We start from the raw sequence: 18,595 nt of genomic DNA, 5'->3' as shown, positions 1-18,595 counted from the left end.
TGTATCTGCATTCTACACACATTTTGGCATGTAATGTCTTAGAGACGTTGTTCCCTTTGGATGGACATGAATAAGCCTTGAAAAATGTACACAACTGCTTTAAAAGAAAAGTCATCCTGATTGTAAGTTAATACCTGTTCTGAACAAAATGTAATGTAACAGAACAGAATTGACAGAGGGACTTGGAGCCCACCTATTGCTTCCTATTAGTTGGCTTTCCTTGTCGCTCTTGTTTGCCTGTTTCTTATTCGTGAACCAGCTCCTCAAACTTGTAATTGTACCTCTCATATCGCCTCTTTCCTGTCGCTTTGATTGACTGGCACCTCAGGTTCTATTGCTTGGGTTTTCAAGCACTACTTTTTTGTTTTGTGTTGTGCACTCCATTAGACTGCAGGTGTTTTCGAGTTGTCTCCCTCATGTACTTCTCTTCCTCTTGGTTGAACTTTGTCACCTTCCCCTCTCCCTCGCGTCGTCTTCGGTCTTGCTGATCCAGCTCTCCCTCCCTCCTCTCAGATGCTTACCCATACCTCATTGCCTGTCGCAATGGTGAGACCTATTCACTTTGCCAATACTTGTTGGTTTCCTTTTTGAGATAAAGCTACACCATGACTTCTCAAACAAAATATACAAATGTTTGTTTTTGACATCATCTCTTTCGAGAAGTCTTATCCTAACCAGCCAATGTCAGTAGGTCTCAGTCGCTGTCCGGAGGAGTCACAGCTATTACGGCGATAAAGCAAGTTGCCTTCAGAATTTAATGTACTTAGCAGCACTTGTATGAGGCCGGCTTGCGAGTTGGGGCCGGTTTGCGATATAGGTCCTTACTACTTATACCATGAAATGCAGTATAAGACCAAAACACCGGGATTGAGAATACATTTTTTTTCTTTTTAGCCGAAGCACTTCTTCCTGCATATTTGAAACGTTTCCGAGAATAAGAATATGTGCTTCTGAACTATTAGTAATTTGTTCTGTCTTTAAACTGCAGGGTTCATGAGTGTTTTTCTGTGAAGTTCCTGCCCTTAAGATAATGGAATAAGAGAAGTATGTCAAGTCCTGTTGAAGGCTAAATGAATTATAGCTGAAAGTGTGTCCACAGAATTAAGAGTATAACTATAATGACATCCGGTTGTGTAAACAGAAGATGAATGTTTTGCAAACAGTTTTATTGTCTGTCTAATGTGACAAAAAACAAGACATGCCATTTGTATAAGAACTGATGGAGAAATGTGGCATGGATAGTACTGTTTGAGGCTTTAATTAATCATAGTGTATTAGATTTATGCAGAAAATCGAAGAACAAAATGCTGCATTTAGGGCATTAAAGGTTACTATGTATTGTATTGTAATTGTACTGTAATTGCATATATATAGTGCTTACTGCCCCGGATGAGGCGTCAAACCGCTTTTTGGGCAAGTAGCGCGCTACTCCGGAACCCATAAAGGATTAGTGGTGAATTAGTATAGTGAAATATGAAAGTAATTTGTGTGGTAGATATGTCAGTCAGTTTTTGGGATTGAGAAGGATAGTGGCGGAATAGAAGAGCGAAAAAAGGTTTGCATTTATATAGCGTTTCCTACACCTGATGGGGCGTTGAAGGGCTTTTTCAGCTAGTAACATGCTACTCTGGAACCCATGAAGTATTACTGGTGAATTGGTATAGTGAAATATGAAAGTAATTTAAGTTTTGGATATGTTAGTCTGTTATTTGTATTGAAAAGGATAGTTTGTTTGTTTTGGAGCTCATAGCAATAGGAGGAGGCTTGGGATGAGTAAAAGGAAGGTGAAGAGGGAAGGGTCAGAGTGAAGGCTTTAGAATGCTTGTTTTGGGGCATTGGAATAGTAAAAGAGGTGTGAGATGATGTAAGGAGGGGTAGAATAGGGAAGAGTCTAGAACAGGTCATTTTGGGGATCATAGTAGCGGTATGGTGTCTGGGATGAATGAGAGCGTGGAGGTAGAGGATATATTGTTAGAGGTATAGAATGAGAAATAGGGTAGTACATTGGAAAGAGTCGTAGAAAGCAGCTTCAGATGAGTTGGAGGGTTGAGGTAGAGGATATATTGAGAGCAGTATAGGGTGAGAAACAGGGTAGACCATGGGATATGCTGAATTATAAGAAAAGTAATAAATATATAGATCCATAAGTACATGGAAGGTATATTGAAGGTATATTGATGCATAAAGGAAGGTAGTATTTGGTTGTCAGCTGGTGAGAACATTTTCCACTGTAATAGAGGACCCTCTTTCAAAAACAGTGGCTTTCCTATTATATTACATTGCAGCGTGGGCACAGTTTGGCAATGTTTGTGGTAGCATTTCGTTTATTTCTCATTAAAGCTCCACTAATGCTTGATTTGATATCTCAGTTCAATATAAGCATTGATGAAAGAGTAGCTGCAACCATGTAGAAAGAATTGGGGTGTGAACTAGCCAAAGAAATGCAGATGTGCAAAGCTACAGTCAGTCAATTTACTTTATTCGATGCTTACACTATAAGATCATAAAAGTACAGTAGAAAACATCTATACATGATACACATGCATAAAAAGATTTAAAAAAAGATAAAAACATCATAACAAACACCATTTGGGAACAGTTAGTAAAAGCCAGCTGATGGGAACAGTTTAGAATTCGTTCTCTGGTATAGTGCAATTTCCTAATTGTTTGTGATTGGATTAAAAAGGACGCCACAGAAAAACAGACCATTGGAGTAGGCAACGATTGTAGAAAATACATGGCGACATGACATTGTTTAAAATCATATTTACGCATCAGGGGTAAAATAAATCTTTTACGTGGTTATGCATACAATTTGCAAGAAAAGAAGACATGTAGATTTGATTGTGCAGAAAAACCATCGCAAGGATAGAATGGCAATTTATTTATGGAGTAAATTCCAGCTGGATGGGCCAACATACATGGAATAAAATTCGAACAAAATCTAATTAGAAAAAATCTGTGACGTGAATTTGTCACCGTAAAAATATAAGATGTTAGCCCTTCCTGTACCATTGGGCTTTCTAAATATGCTTTGACTGATACTTTTGTACAGTTTGTTTTCAATCTTGCCTCAGCCCTTAATTTGAGGAAACTGGATTTTATCTCTTTTTGGAAAATTCACAGGCGCTAGGCATAGAGAATAGACGTTCTAATCCTAAAGATGAAAAGGTAGATCTAATATAGAAAATCCCTGGGATCTTGTGGGCATTTTCCAGGGATAGGCAGTCTTCAATTAACTTTTGTGTGATATGGATAGATTTCCTTCTGCATATGAAATGCCACAACATTATCGGACCCAAAGCAATTGTGTCGGTCACATAAGGGACATCCAATTCTGCATGAGCAATGAGACTGGAGCAGTTTACGCGGAGGCCCTCAAGTTTTTTCCAAAATGTGTCCTCTGTAATTTGTAGGGCGGAGGGGTTAATATAGCCCCAAATGTCTGCCCTGTAGGTTGCTACAGAGACTGATTTTGCTACGTAAACTTTTTTTGCCATGTCAATGGGTTTTTTCTCCCAATTTTTGTAATAAATGTGTAGGGCAATAATGCTTCACTCAGGTGATAAGCCTCTAGTAGCAAGCATATTTGACCATGATAATTGCCTATCAAACTTTACACCAAGGTAGGAAAAGTTATCAGTAATGGCTATTTTCTGTCCTGAAATATAGAAGTCCTATTTTTACGGCCAGTAATTAAAATAAAGGACTTGGCCTCATTGGTTTTAAGCCCCAGTTTTAACATATAGGATACATAAGTATCTAGTAACTTTTGAAGGGCGAGACCTGTGCGGGCAATTAGCACTGGGTCATCAGCATACAGGAGAATTGGAGTGCAAACATTATTAACTTTGGGTACGTTTTTTATTGAGTCCAGGGGAGCTTCCACCCCATTGGTGTAAATAGAGAAAAGAAATGGGGCAAGCACACAACCCTGCCGACCTAGTGCACTCCCCCTCTCTCCCGTATCTGACGCAGGCAGTGGCTGATGAGTAGAGCTGTCTAATAAAAGATATAATAGCCTCATCTATGCCCATTTCTTCCATTATCCTCCATAGATGTTGAGGTGCCACGCAGTCAAACGCTGCCGACAAGTCCATAAACGCCAAGTGCAATCTTTCAGATTTTACTTGAGCGTACTTGGCGATTAATAGGCTTAAATTAAATTAAGGCACTGGTCCTGAGAGCCCATACCTTTTTTTTAAAACCATATTGGACTGGGATTAAAACCTTATTGCTGTCTGCCCACTCCTCTAGTCTATTTAATAAAATTCTTCACATTAATTTAGCTGTGCTATCTAGCGGCGAAATTGGCCTGTAATTTTTGGCCTTGGCTTTGTCCCCTTTCTTATAAATTGGAACTAAAATAGATTTCTTTTATGAGTCTGGAGGACCCACTTTAGCTATAACATTAAAGACGTTTGTCAGCACTGGACCCCAAGGCTGGTCAAGGAAGAAATCTATAGGGGTACAATCTGGTCCTGGTGCTTTGTTTCCAGAGCACTGCATGAGGGCTACTTTTATCTTGTGATGATCAAAGATCGGGGGGGGGGGGGTTCACTAGGACCACCTGGGTAAAAACTGTGGTTTCCCCCCTCCAAATTAGGATTAAATATGCTAGAAAAATATGAGACCCACGACTCCTCTTCTACATGGAAATCCAGTGTTAGAGCTAATAATGGTTTAAGGAATGGAGCATTAATAATACTCCAGAAATCCCTAGGATTTTTGGAAATGGCAGCTAGATGGAGTTATTCCCATGCTTCTTCCTTTAGGGATTTTATTCTAATCTTCCTAGCCTCGTTCTATTGGGAACAGCACATTTTGACTAGGGCCATATCTCTAGGATTTGACCCGAGGACTTGATGTAGAGCTTTTAGGGACTTAGTACAGGATTGTTCGAACCACCTTGGCCCTGCTATTTTAGGGGTAGACTTTTTCCTAAATAATTGGAACTTAATCTCCGATATTATAGAATCAAAAGCCATGATTACCTGGGTTGGGCTAGATGCTGTTTCTAAGCATGTTATAATGTCATTTCGAATTTTAGGTCTCGCCTACGCAGCGCGCAAGCGCTGCTTAGGAGGGACCTCTTGGCATCGCTCTCTACTTTTTGGAAACACGTGCATGGTTTGCACTGTTTCCAATGAGTACTTGTGCATGCAGAGTGTTTGCCTTGCAGGAGCGAGCAGCGACGCCATCTGTTTGGAATTATTGCGCCTTGCTTCTCTCTTCCATAAGGCAGATGCTCTGCATGCACGAGTACTCTTAAGTATCGCGGCCGCGAGGCCGCGCTTGTGGGTTTTTTTTTTTTTTCTGCTGCATCCCGGCATTAACACAGTCCTGGTTTTTCCTGTCACTTCCTGTTGGTCCTGTGCACGTGCAGGCCTTGAGCCATCCATCCAGCGGACGCGGGACACCCTGCATGGATTGCAACTGGAGCTCGTGTAGAAGAAGCCCGGCCAATGACAGTGAGCTGTGTGTGTGTGTGCGCGTGTGCGGACCGCCTCCCTATCGGGAAGTCTTGCATCTTTGCAAGGCACGTGATAGGCCAGAAAGGCCGGGGACAAGTCTGTCACGTATCAGAAAGACTAGCTGCGCAGACTCATTCGTTTTCCCAGCCTTTGGGGGTAGGTTTGTAGAGGGCATGATTTTCGATTTGAAGTCAAGTGGCAATTAACCTGTGACCTTGAGAATTTCACCGCCCGCTGGTGTTTATTTTGGGGAAGCCTTGGGTCATGATGGTGAAATAAACCGGTTTTAAATGTACACTAACCCATTCCCAGAGAAGAGTATGAGGCCCTAAAATTGAAACTGGTGTAGTAGGGCCAGAACTGCAGCAGCATGCTACCACCCTAGATGGAGGGGGTTTGGGAATACCCCTCTGCTGGATAATACCGTGGGGGTGGGTCTAGGTGGCCTTACCCCACCCTCAGAACACAATGGCAACAGCTGGCTACCGCCCAGGGGGTAGAGATGGACTTCTGTACCATGTATAGCGCTTCTTGTCTGATAGGGCCTCTCCTGTCGGACCACGTCTACGCAGCTCGCTTCCAGTGAGGGTTGCGCTCTGTGCTCGCCCGAGGTTGCCGAGAACGTGACCCAGCTGCTCTTCCCGTTTGTGCGCTGGCGAGGGGTTTCTCGGAAGGGCCTTCTCCTTCTTGTCAGGGTGACCTCCGTGCACAGAGGGCTCGCGGGAGAGACCGGTCAGTCCTTGCCAGGCCTTGTCAGACCTTGTCAGGAATAAAGACGTTAATGTTCTCGTGCAAACCCTGAAAGGAAAAGAAGGGGATAGAGTGGGTGAGGGTCCCACACATTTGGTGCAGTTTCACTCAAAATGTGTGAGTCTCGCACAGTCGTGCAACGCGAAATGACGCCGCTGTTTTTAGAGGAGTTACAGGTTTTGGCGCAGTCTTGGATCAGGGAGCGTGCAACCCTCACCCTTTTGGCGTGAGTCTTACACGCTAATGAAAAGCCTCACTAGGCGGATATGGGTCCCACAATGAGGCATAGACCCACTCCAATCGGACTGCGTGTTGAGTCTCCCACCTCTGTGCACTGAGTGTATGCGTGTCTCACGTTTGGTTTTTAGTCTCGCTCCACTCTTGGTCACCCTGTAGACTCTAATGTTGTCGTACACATTGCAGTTTTGTCACTCAGTGGATGTGGTGCTCAATATTTGGAGCAGAGCCTCACTATGTTGGTGAGAGACTGTGGCACTATGTTTGATGGTCTCACACAACAGCACAGTCTCGCACCTTAGTGCACACCCTCGTTCGGAGTGTGTAAGCCTCCTGTCTCACTGACTGACTCTCTCTCTCACTGTCTGACACTCTCTCTCACGGTCTCACACTCTCTTACTGACTGACTCTCACTGACTGACTGACTCTCACGCTCTCTCTCTCTCTTTCACAGAGCAATGAGAAGACAACTGTCCTGCATGGACCACTCTTTCAGTCCTGATTTAATCTAAAAAAGTTTATTTATTTATTATACGTTTGTTTCTTTTAAAAAATCAAATGCGTTTGACAATTATTTATAATCAAACAATTAGAACCAAATTTTACAAGGGGAGCTCCTATTTACAAAATCTATGTGAGAGTATGTACAAGAACAGTGAAATAAGAATACAGTATTTTACATAGAAAAAAGACAAGACATGCATTCAATTTTAATCCATTACACTAACATACTGTGTCACATTCATAACAAACAAACTGAGCTCCACACACCGCACGGCTCCCCCCTCGCCCCCCCTCATCTCCCCTTCCCCCCCTCCCTCTTGTGTGACGAGGACTCCTGCCCTCACCGCTGCTGCCGCAAGTTCGCCCCTGCACCCGCACTCCTGAAGTATTGTTGCTGACTGCCCCCAGTGTTTTTCTCCTGCATTGTGCCCTGTTTAGTACCTGTTGCCTGTTTATTTTGTGCTTTCCGTGACTGTTTCCCGCTTCTGTGCCCCCCGCTTCCCTGCGGCCCGCCCCTTTTCCTTTTGTGCCACGCTCCCTCTGTCGCCCATTGGCCACCCCGCTCCCACCTGCTCCTCCCTCCCACTTCGCCATTTATGAAGGACGCCGCGCGCAGCTGGCGCGCCGAAGGCGCGCCATAGGCAAGCCCGCCTGCGCCTGGACCGCGCCCAGCGCTGGACCCCGCGCACCCCGCTACGCCAGACTGCACTACAACTCCAGCACCTTCCGCACACTCAACACCGGACGAGCCCACCCCTGCTACCGGGCCACCCCGAAGCGCACCCAAGGACCCTTCACCTGCAGCTACACCAGCATCCAGCCCACCAAAACACTAGCTAAAGAACCCAACCACCTCTGCTGCATCCTCCTCAACACCCGCTCCGCTCGCAAGCACGACATCGAACTCTGGGACCTCCTAGACTCCACCGCCCCCGACGTCGCCTTCCTGACAAGAGACCTGGCTGAACGCCACCTCAGCACCAGACATCGCCGTAGCCATCGCACAGGGCCACAAGATCTCCCGCAGAGACCGCGCCAATGGAGTGGGAGGCAGAATCTCCATCGTCCACAAAGACTCCATCAGAATCTCAACTAACACCGACAAAACCCTCACTACCACCGAGCACATGCACTTCCAGATTCACACCGACCCCAACACGACCCTCAGAGGAACACTCATCTACAGACCTCTCGGACCCCGACCACAGTTCAGCGACACCATCCCCGACCCCATCAGCACCCACGCCCTCGCCTCCACGGACTACATCCTCCTCGGGAACCTGAACTTCCACCTCGAGAACTACAACGACGCCAACTCCATCGCCCTTATCGACAACCTCGGGCTCAAACAGCTCGTGACGACACCCACCCACGCCGCTGGACACACACTTGACCCCATCTTCTCCGCAAGCCCCCACGTCTCCTTCAACCACACCACCGAACCCCACTGGACCGACCACAGATGCGTCCACTTCACCTTCAGGAAACACACCACCGCACCCAACAGCTGCCGCGCCGCTGCTGGGGCAAGGTCACCGAGGAACAACTGACGACCACCCTCGCCCGGAGACCACCCACCGACCCCACCGACCCAGACACCGCCGCAACCAACCTCACACAGTGGATCAACGGCTGCGCCAACACCCTCGCCCCTCTCAAGACCTCCACAACCAACCACACCAACAAGAAAGCCACATGGTTCACCGAAGACCTCCGGATCTCCAAGCACACCTGTCGGAAGCTGGAGAAGAAATGGCTCCACGACCGAACACCAGACAGCCACACAGCCCTCAAGAGCGCCACCCGCAGACACCACCAACTCATCAGGACTGCCAAGAGGACTGCCTTCAAGGACCGTCTAGACAACGCACACAACACCAAAGAGCTCTTCAGCATCGTAAAAGAACTCTCCAACCCCAGCTCCAACACCAACGACATCCCACCATCACAAGACATGTGCGACTCCCTGTCTGCCTTCTTTCACCGCAAGATCACCGACATCCACGACAGCTTCAACTCCAACCCCCCGCACCCACCACCGAGTCCACCACGCCTGTGACTATCACCCGCACCAGCCGCCTGACCACCTGGTCCAGCGCCAGCGACGAAGACACCATCAAAACCATGAACTCGATCCACTCCGGACCCCTGCCCTCACCACGTCTTCAACAATGCCAGCACAACCATCGCGCCCCACCTCCGGAAAACTGTCAACTGCTCCTTCGAGACAGCCACCTTCCCGGAAAGTTGGAAGCACGCCGAGATCAATGCCCTTCTGAAGAAGCCCAAGGCGGACCCCAAGGACCTCAAGAACTTCCGGCCCATCTCCCTGCTCCCGTTCCCGGCAAAAGTGACAGAGAAGATTGTCAACAAACAGCTAACCCGCTACCTCGAAGACAACAATATCCTGGACCCTTCCCAATCTGGCTTTCGCAGCAACCACAGCACCGAGACCGCCCTCATCGCCGCCACTGACTACATCAGGACCCTGATGGACAAGGGAGAAACAGCCGCTCTCATCCTCCTGGACCTATCAGCAGCCTTTGACACAGTCAGCCACCGCACCCTATCAGCACGCCTCCATGACGCCGGTTTTCAAGAGAAGGCCCTGGCCTGGACCACATCCTTCCTCTCCGGCAGAACCCAGAGTGTCCGCCTCCCACCCTTCCGCTCAAGAACCACCGAGATCATCTGCGGCGTCTCACAGGGATCCTCCCTCAGCCCGATGCTGTTCAATATGTACATGGCCCCTCTCGCCCACGTCGCACAACAACATAACCTCAACATCATCTCCTACGCCGACGACACCCAGCTGATCATATCCCTCACCGAAGACCCCCACACCGCCAAAGCCAACCTCCACAGAGGAATGAGGGCAGTAGCCGACGGGATGAAGGACAGCAGACTTAAGCTGAACTCAGACAAGACGGAGGTCCTCATTCTCGGACCTGCCCCATCAGCCTGGGACGACTCCTGGTGGCCCACATCGCTAGGCACAGCCCCGGAACCCACGGACCACGCACTCAACCTGGGGGTCATCCTCGACTCCACCCTCTCCATGGCCAGGCAAGTCAACGTCGTCTCCGCGTCCTGCTTCAACACCCTCCGAATGCTCCGCTGAATCTTCAAATGGATCCCTATCGACACTAGAAAACCGTCACCCAGGCCCTCATCACCAGCAGACTCGACTATGGGAACGCCCTCTACTCAGGAACCACAAACCAGCTCCTGAGACGACTACAACGAATCCAGAACGCCTCGGCTCGACTGATCCTCGACGTCCCCCGCCGCAGCCACATCACACCCCACCTGAGAGGCCTGCACTGGCTCCCCGTCAACAAGAGGATCACCTTCAAACTCCCCATCCACGCACACAAAGCACTAAACAACACCGGACCTACTTACCTCAGCAACCGACTCCGCTTCCACACCCCCACCTGAAGCCTCCGCTCAGTCAACCTCGCTCTCGCCACAGTCCCTCGTATCCGGAAAACCACAGCCGGCGGAAGATCCTTCTCCTACCTCGCCGCCAAGACCTGGAACACTCTCCCAACCAACCTATGACAGACTCAGGACCTGCTGGCCTTCAGAAAACTCCTCAAGACCTGGCTCTTCGATCAGTAGCGCCCCACCCCCTAGCCCCCCCCCCCACCACAGCGCCTTGAGACCCCCACGGTTATGTAGCGCGCTTTAGAAATGTAATGATTGATCCCGGCTGGGCGTATGCCTCCACCATTGGTGAGGGCCACTCCGGGCTTCATCTGCACCTTTTTCCCGCTACTGCCTGCTCTTGGGACGGCCCGCTAATAGCGGCGAGAGCTCCGGGACAGAAACGCACACACCGGCTCAAGGCTCGATGTCCAGGCCGGTGATTCCGAATCACGATGCCTTTCTGGGGGGATTGCGGCAAGGATTAACGTCCTGCTGGGCACTCGTGGATTCACCCTCACGCGTTAACAGTGAGTCACAGCGGATGGGAGACACCATCACTGGGTCAGGTCTCAAAGGCAGAGAGGCTCCTTCGCGCTGGTCTAGGGTGACCAGTTGCCAGTGTTTGGCGGAGTTAATCCAGCTAGCTGCATGATTGGGATTTGCAAAGGTTAAACCATTGTAGGTGAAACAGTAAAGCTGCAGTGAATGGTGGTGTTGGGGGCAGATTGAAGGAAAGGAACAGCGGACCTAAAACAGCCAAAAGAAGTAGACTATTTCTGACATGAGAGGATGGAGGCATTGGTGTGAAAGCAAGATCTGGGGAGCTTGTGGAGTAGGAGGTCATTGCAGCAGTGCACTGACTGAGAACAAACAAGCTTGCAATGAAGAGGAAGGATGTCATGAGGTTGTATGAGATGAGTTTGCATGCAGCAAGTGAGGTCACGCTGCACAAAAGCAGTGATTGAAGGGGACAGAAGATGGGGGTGCAGGGAAACAGAGGACATGTCTGGAGCAGTGCAGGAAGGAGCCGGCAGATCTTCATAATCCTTTGGGAAAGTACACATCTATCCTTTTTTCTGCTCTTGGTGGAAAGGGCATTGCTTGTAAAAAGCCTGGCCATCTTTAAACTCGGTACTTCTGTGGTATTCTGGGCCCTTTAAACTGGTCACTCTGCACCTCCCCGTTTGCTTTTGTTCCTCTTAAAAACATTTTTTTTTAAATCACTCTGGAGACTGTCTAGATGCTTCTCCCATTTTGTGACCTCGGTGGTTTTTTGGTATGAAATTTTCGAACTGCTATTTAGTTTTATTGATAGTAAATTGAGGGTCATTAAAATGTTCAGATCTAGCAACAGAATCTATTATATCTGGAGACTTGGCTAAATTAGCCCGGGAAACCCAGGTAAAACATTTCGGCAGAGAATAATTTGTGTGAATCCTCTGATCGGACGGGCAGTTAGAAGGTCTGCAACTCTGTTAGGGAGAGATCTATATTTAATTTAACCCCATTTTTTTTCTAGGAATCCTGAGTGTCGCTACCTGGTCAGTGCTTCAAAAGACTGCAGCCTGCGGATGTGGGATGCTTTCTCAGGGCAATGCGATAAGATTCTTACGAGCCACACGCAGTGTGTAACTGGTGTGAAATGGGGGGGTGACGGCCTCATATACTCCTCATCCCAGGATCGGACGATCAAGGTTTGGCGAGCCCAGGATGTAAGTACATAGATATTGAAAAGGTCTTGAACTTGGGCAGGGCGATTGTTGGCAAAGGTGGTAGTAGCACACAATAGCTACCTAAAGCAAATAAGTAGGAAGAAGATAATTTATCTGATGCCATGAGAATGGTCCAAAATTTTACCATAATTTCCACTCAAGTCTGTTGTCTTTAATTTTTAAGCTGAGTTTGAGATTAAAATTATGATAAAGTAAAAGTTTACATTAAAAGACAACCTTCAGTACCTCGTCCCCGTTTACGAAAGAGAGCAGCCTATCATTTGTGTTCTTGGGCAGAAGAGTTTGAAAATAATCTGAGTAGATTGTCCACCTCCCTGCTAATTAAGTGATGCTTGCTTTGCATGTCCATGCCATAGATGTATCTAGATGTTTTTGTTTTATACAATTGAAATATGCTAAAATGTTGGTTGGATTATAATTCTGCACCTAAATCTGGCAATCGTTTGGGTGGTTTGTTCATGGTAGGCTCAAAACTTCAATGTACTGAATGAATATGAGCTATTTGTCCAGTTAAACATCTCTCCTGTTTTCTCCTCGAGCTCTTTTTTTTTTTTGCTTTCTTACTATTATTTGTGAATTTATAGAGCTTTTAAATCTGTAGGTATCTAAGCACTGCCGTGGACCTTCTCGTGTCCGTCATGGGTTTTTCTTGTACTCAGTCATTTCGCTATCCCTTTTGTCTTCTACATGCCCTGTACCGATCATGTTTTCTTCTTTACACTTTATATTGTTTTTACGTTGTTTTTTATCTAACACAAACTACCTCTTTCGTTCACTGACACTGCCATTTCATTCTTCTTTGTCCATCTTTCATTCTCTTTCGTCACCTCTCCCATGCAGTTTCGCTTCTCTCTATCTTCCCTGCCTTTTATCTCTTTCTTTGCTCCTCTTTAGCTCTTTTTCTGTTTTTCCATATCTTGTTCTTTCTAGATCCTGGTCTTTTCTCTTTTTCTCTTTTTTTTTTTCTCTCTCTCTCTCTCTCTCTCTCACTCTCTTTATTATTGGAAATTTATTTTTTCCTCTCTGATGCCCTGTTTTCTATTTATCTCTCGGCCTCTTTTTTCAGTGTAGCTCTCTCTGACTCCCTCCGAACTCAAATGTCGCTTTTGTTTCATGATGTGACGACGTTGCTGCCCTTTGTAGCTGTGTGGCGTATTGAATGCCTCTCTTTGTTGCAGGGAGTGCTCTGCAGGACACTGCAAGGCCATGCCCACTGGGTGAACACCATGGCACTCAGTACAGACTATGTGCTGCGCACAGGAGCCTTTGAACCAGCGGAAGCTACAATTAATCCACAGGATGTGCACGGCTCCTGTAAGAGTACTAGATTTTATTTATTGCCATGTTTAGCGTATGGCCTTTTCACAGTCAATACAATAGCTGGAAGTAAGCATTGCTTACATAAGCGGACTGTATAATTTTGCATATAGGGCTCTGGGGAATTTTGCTATGAGATCACATTTATTCAGGTAAATGGGGCTTGGCCTACCAATAATATCATTCGCCCTTTCTACCCCAGTAAAGGCCATCTTTTTCACATTAAAGTGGGGTCAGCATACACCCCACTATACAGCCTCCTCGCTAACTACTACCAAGGTTAATTTCCCACCTGAATCACCTTTCACTTATGCAAAAAAGTTTCAATATTCCCCCAAAGTGGCCAGAAGGCAACATCTTTTCGAATATGAGAGTGTAAAATATAAAATGTCTTGTGAAAGCAGTGGGCTTCATCTTATTTCCACTGTGGCGTCCAGTATCTACAAAATCAGTTTTTCAGGTTGAATCCCCAGCATCTTAGCCATATCAGGGTTTTCAGATAATTAAATAAGATGGCTGAGGCAGTGCCTTCACCAAAGGATTTTTAAAATACATTTTCAATTCACAAAACCTTCAATTTTCTAAATGAATGGCGTTTCAGAGATCCCTAAATTCATGAGAAAAATATGCCACAGCAGCTACTTATCCCCTGCTTAAGAGATTAATTCTTTCAGTGGTCATTGTGCTACCAACGATCCAAGTCAGTGTGGAATTTGCTGTGGGCACCTTACTGTCTTACCAACATGATATATACAAACATTGAATGCACAGACAATTGAACAATGTGACAAAGTGAGGTGTCTTAATTTTGAGACTATGAAAAAAGCAAGGCACACCTGTTGTACTAAGCAAAAGAATGCATTATTTAACTAAAAAAAGATCACATTTGGAAAACGTGGAAGTGAAGGCATGTATAGGTAAGCTGGTAAGAGGTGTGGCGCCGCGGCCAGGGCGACTGACGCTGGAATCTGGGAACCACGGTTCGATCCCCGGCTCCGGCGGCAGGTTTGCCCAGCACCATGTGACTCTGGGCAATAGCTCGCTTAATCTTCCCGACGGCCCCCAGCGCCTAGAGACCCTTACGGGTGATTGTGCGCTTTACAAATGTGGACTTTAATAGTAACTTTATTACAATCAGTGATGGTATATTTTCCAGACATGCTGATTCAGTTTAGATTTTACCTCTGGTTAACCTAACTGATTTGTTTTGTATTATCATGCTGAATTTATTTATCCTCTTCAACCGTTCCATCTTCTTAAAATTTACATTTTTTTTTCTCAAGTAACTCTGTTCCTGTTCCATTTGGCTCTACAGCAGCACAGGTGCCTTTCACTTCTAATACATGTAATGCCTCATCTCTCAGTATGTCACCCCATGTCCTATTCATCTCTAGCAGTTATCCACCTTTCAACTAGAGGAGAAGATTGATATCCCCCCCCATCTATGTTGATGATGTCATTGTGTGGTACAATATTGTACAGCAAGTTTCGGTGTGTATCACAGTAAACATATGTGTGAAGGGTGCATGAGCAGAACCCCATCTCATGGGGCTTGGTGGGCTGGTTCGACTCGGACTGCCAAGAGTTGAAGCGATTGGTGAGACAGAGCTAGGAGTGTTGTGTCATCCAGGCCTCTTAGCCTCCCAGGAGATGGGTAAACGTAAACGTCAATATAAATCTCTTGTGCAGACAAAAAAGCCACCTTCTACCAGTAAGTGGGATGAGGTGCAGAAAATTACTCTCCTCAAGGATCAGCAAAAGTTCTGGGCAAAAGTCAATGAGTTTAGTGGTTAAAATAGGAGCACTCTTGTTTGTACATCCCGGAAGCTCAGTGGGCTACTTATTTGACAGAGCTGTATAGGGGACACTCCGGTACAGATAGACCCCATAGAGCTCCTGGACGAAAACTCCCCGTTACATGGTTTTCAATAAAGGAGGTAAAAGCAGTTATCGAAAGAGTAAAGCTCTCCTGAGCTGCTGGCCCCGGTAACATTCCATCAGTAATAATTAAGACGAACAGTGTTTGGTGGGCAACGGTTTACTCTTCATTGTTTAGTTGGATTGTCATGTCTGGCCTTTTTCCCCCTTTCCTGGAAAGGGTCTATAGTAAAACCTGTTTTAAACAAGCATTTGCAATGCAATAGGTCTCGCATTAGGAAAGTTTGAGCTATTGGTCTTGTAAATGACAATTTTTTTTATTTATGTGTTGGTTTTGAAAATAGCGAAATTATTAGCTTTGTCATTTACAATGGCAATACTTTTAACTTTTGCAAATGTGGCACCTTAAGCATTTGTAATGCAACATGTTTTGTATTTACGTGACTTAGATGTATTGATATTACAAATTACAATGGCTTTTAATTTTTTTAAATAATTAATACTTAAACAAAAGTTATTGTAATTTATAATGGCTCACCTCAGCCAGTGCAGGTCAGAGGGAAGATCTGACAGGTAATATTGTGAGCTAATATTTTTGGGCTGTTTGAGGGTCTGTTGTGTCTGGTAGGCAGTGCATGGTTTTCTTACTGCTGATTTCCTCAACATCCACAAACCTTACCTGGACATTAAATGCAAGACAACACCTTTGCAGGCCAGTGGAGGTGACCGGGCCAGCTTTTGGTTTCCTTGCTGCCCCAGCCTCAAGTGCAGTCCCGTCAAAGTGGGCAGATCAGAGGGGCAGGACATGCCCGTACTTTTTTTTAATTTAAGGAAAACCTTTCACCTACTTTCTGCCAAAAGATAACTGTCCTGAGACAGTTTATTCCGCAAGCTGAAATGCTTCAGCTACAGTGCACTGTGAAGCAGACAGCAGGCAGACAGCTAAAACAAGACTTCTTGCCAGGGTGCCTACTTACTTAAAAGACATATAAATTTGCACAACTGGTCAATCTGCAAATGTAGAAAGAGCTTCTAAGCTGTACTGGCTTCATCATGTTTACCATGTATTTTATATTAAATCCTAAGGAGTATTTTTTGTTTTAGCATATATATCATATGTAATTTTGTGTAACGAAAAGTGTGCTTTTAATGTACTTTTATGATTGTTTAAAAGAGCAATCGAATACAGTTTTCCTAGACTTGGCTTGATTTGATTCATGACTAATAATGAAAGGAAAGAACGACAGAAAAGACATGTTACAAATGAAAACATACCATTTTATTTACAGGCCTCTTTAGTGTCCATGCTTTTGGAAAGGTGGCATCACAGCTCCAGAGACGCCTTTTCACTAAATGCATTCTCCCACTGTGACAGGAAAAATAGATTACAGATGTAAGTAATAGGCAGAGTGTAGACCCAGGGGTACTGACTGGAACCAGTATAAAATACAAAGAAAGCCTCTATTTCACAAAAGGCATGTAAATGGTCTTTGAAAGACCTGTGAAAAACTCGGGTGTGGCTGAGATAAGACACTATCCAGTGGATGCCACAGCAGCTCAAGCGTCAGAACCCCAGGCTAAGACACACAGTGGGGAGGAAGGGCAGGCTCTGGTATATTGTGCGTTGTGATGGGACATAGACGAATGAGGTTTCTTTGGTTGGTGGCGCACGAATGCTGAATTTGATTGGACTTTACTGTGTCTTTTTGAAAGTGACGATTGTGCAGGGGGTGCTCACAATCTAGCACATGATAACGTATTCGATTTGCAGGAGACATAACTTCTGGATTAAGGATTTTTATTGGAACCCTACGAGGCATATATGTTGCACTTCTGCACTTTACTGTGTTGCCAGGAAGAGGTGTTCTTTTTGGCTGGCAGGATTACATATTAAGAAAGTGTTTGCCTATGTCGATGTTGAACTAGTGCAGCATGGACTGAACATGTTTCTTTCTTCGCCACTGCTATGCACGTTTTCATAATAATGGAAAGTGGGCACGTTGTGTTGTGCTAATTTTCTCCATTTTCACAAAGGGGTTGTTTCTTGATCTGTATCTCCATAGGATACCGTGCTCTTGCCTGGTGTACTTTATATAGAAGGTGAAAAACTCCAGTCCGACTCCGCACGCTTCCCCTGCACACCTGTCTTTGATTTCAAGGCAGCTCCTCTGCTTAAACGAAATCCTGCCCTCCAACAACTTGAGGTATTGCTTTTACATTTTCTCCATATCCCAAAATGATTGCGATGTCACTTGATGGCGTCCGCCTTCCTTGGTGACGCTTGTCTCACCTAAAGGGAAGAAAGCTAGCCCAGAGCCGAATATGGCTATAGGATGGCAGAGTGCAATCCCATTTCAGCCCGACTTTCAATTGTCACACCAGTGCATTCTGGGGGATCATTGAACCCGTGGGCTATCACACCCGAAGATAGTGATGTGCAAATGAGCGGCGCAGGAAAACTGTGCTCGTCTCGGCCTGCTTTTTGATCATTCGGAGTAACTAGATTAGGATCCACTGCAAAGAAAGATCTTTGTGTCATTTTTAAACATTGGACAGTTTTTTAATTCTCCCTGCTCTTATAAAGTTATTCCTTTTTGACTTGAATAGAATGTACAATACCTATTATTACGTAGAACGGAGTGCATTTTGGCCGTCGGTCAGGGGAGGTGGCACAGACAGGCAGGCAGAGGCTGCTGGTTCTTGGAGAAAACTTCTTGCCAGTGACTCGGTGGACGAGTTGCAGGGGACGCTGGAAAAATGCCCCGATGAGCGGAGTCTTCCCTTGGCCCCTAATGCAGAGAACATTTTACGAAGGCATAGCGAGAGTTGTGCTCACCTCAAGCTCTTGGCGTGCCCGGACAATCTGAGATTTTTATTTTCCGCGAGGGAGGGAGTTAATGACACAGCCACGGACCCCGCTGCACGCAGTGAAGAAAACAGGAAGCCAGGCAACCTTTGTTGGGACGGGGGGCGGGGCCAGACAAATACAGGAAGCAGACGGGAGTCTACCCCGCGCTCCTGTGCCCGCCGGAAGATTTGCGTGACTGCGTCTCAGCGCGGCACCCGCCTATTGCCCAGAATGACCGGATGGCTGCCGAGGGACACGAACGAAGAACATGGTGAGTGGGGCGGGTCTGGTGGGGCAGCGGGGGTCTTGGTGCGCTTGTGTGTGTGCGCGCGCGCGCATGTGTGTGTATGCGACGGCGGGGGTGGGTTCTCTGTATGTATGTATGTATGTATGGGTGCATGCGTGCATGGGCGCTTGTGTCG

The 18,595-nt window shown here is 46.3% G+C and overlaps 1 protein-coding gene across 7 annotated transcripts in view; it reads left to right on the top strand.

Annotated features, from left to right (window-relative positions):
• Positions 1 to 18,595, top strand: part of NLE1 (notchless homolog 1) — a 249,687-nt gene that overhangs the window by 112,144 nt on the left and 118,948 nt on the right. For all 7 annotated transcript variants that reach the window (XM_078679913.1, XM_078679915.1, XM_078679916.1 and 4 more), the window contains 2 exons: positions 11,917 to 12,109; positions 13,309 to 13,444. In XM_078679913.1, coding sequence (XP_078536039.1) covers positions 11,917 to 12,109; positions 13,309 to 13,444 — 329 coding nt within the window. The remainder of the gene's footprint in view (positions 1 to 11,916; positions 12,110 to 13,308; positions 13,445 to 18,595) is intronic.

Source organism: Lissotriton helveticus, chromosome 3_1, assembly GCF_964261635.1.
Source record: "Lissotriton helveticus chromosome 3_1, aLisHel1.1, whole genome shotgun sequence".
Taxonomy (NCBI): domain Eukaryota; kingdom Metazoa; phylum Chordata; class Amphibia; order Caudata; family Salamandridae; genus Lissotriton; species Lissotriton helveticus.
Note: the sequence above shows the minus strand (reverse complement) of the source record. Positions and strands in the feature narration are given on the sequence as shown.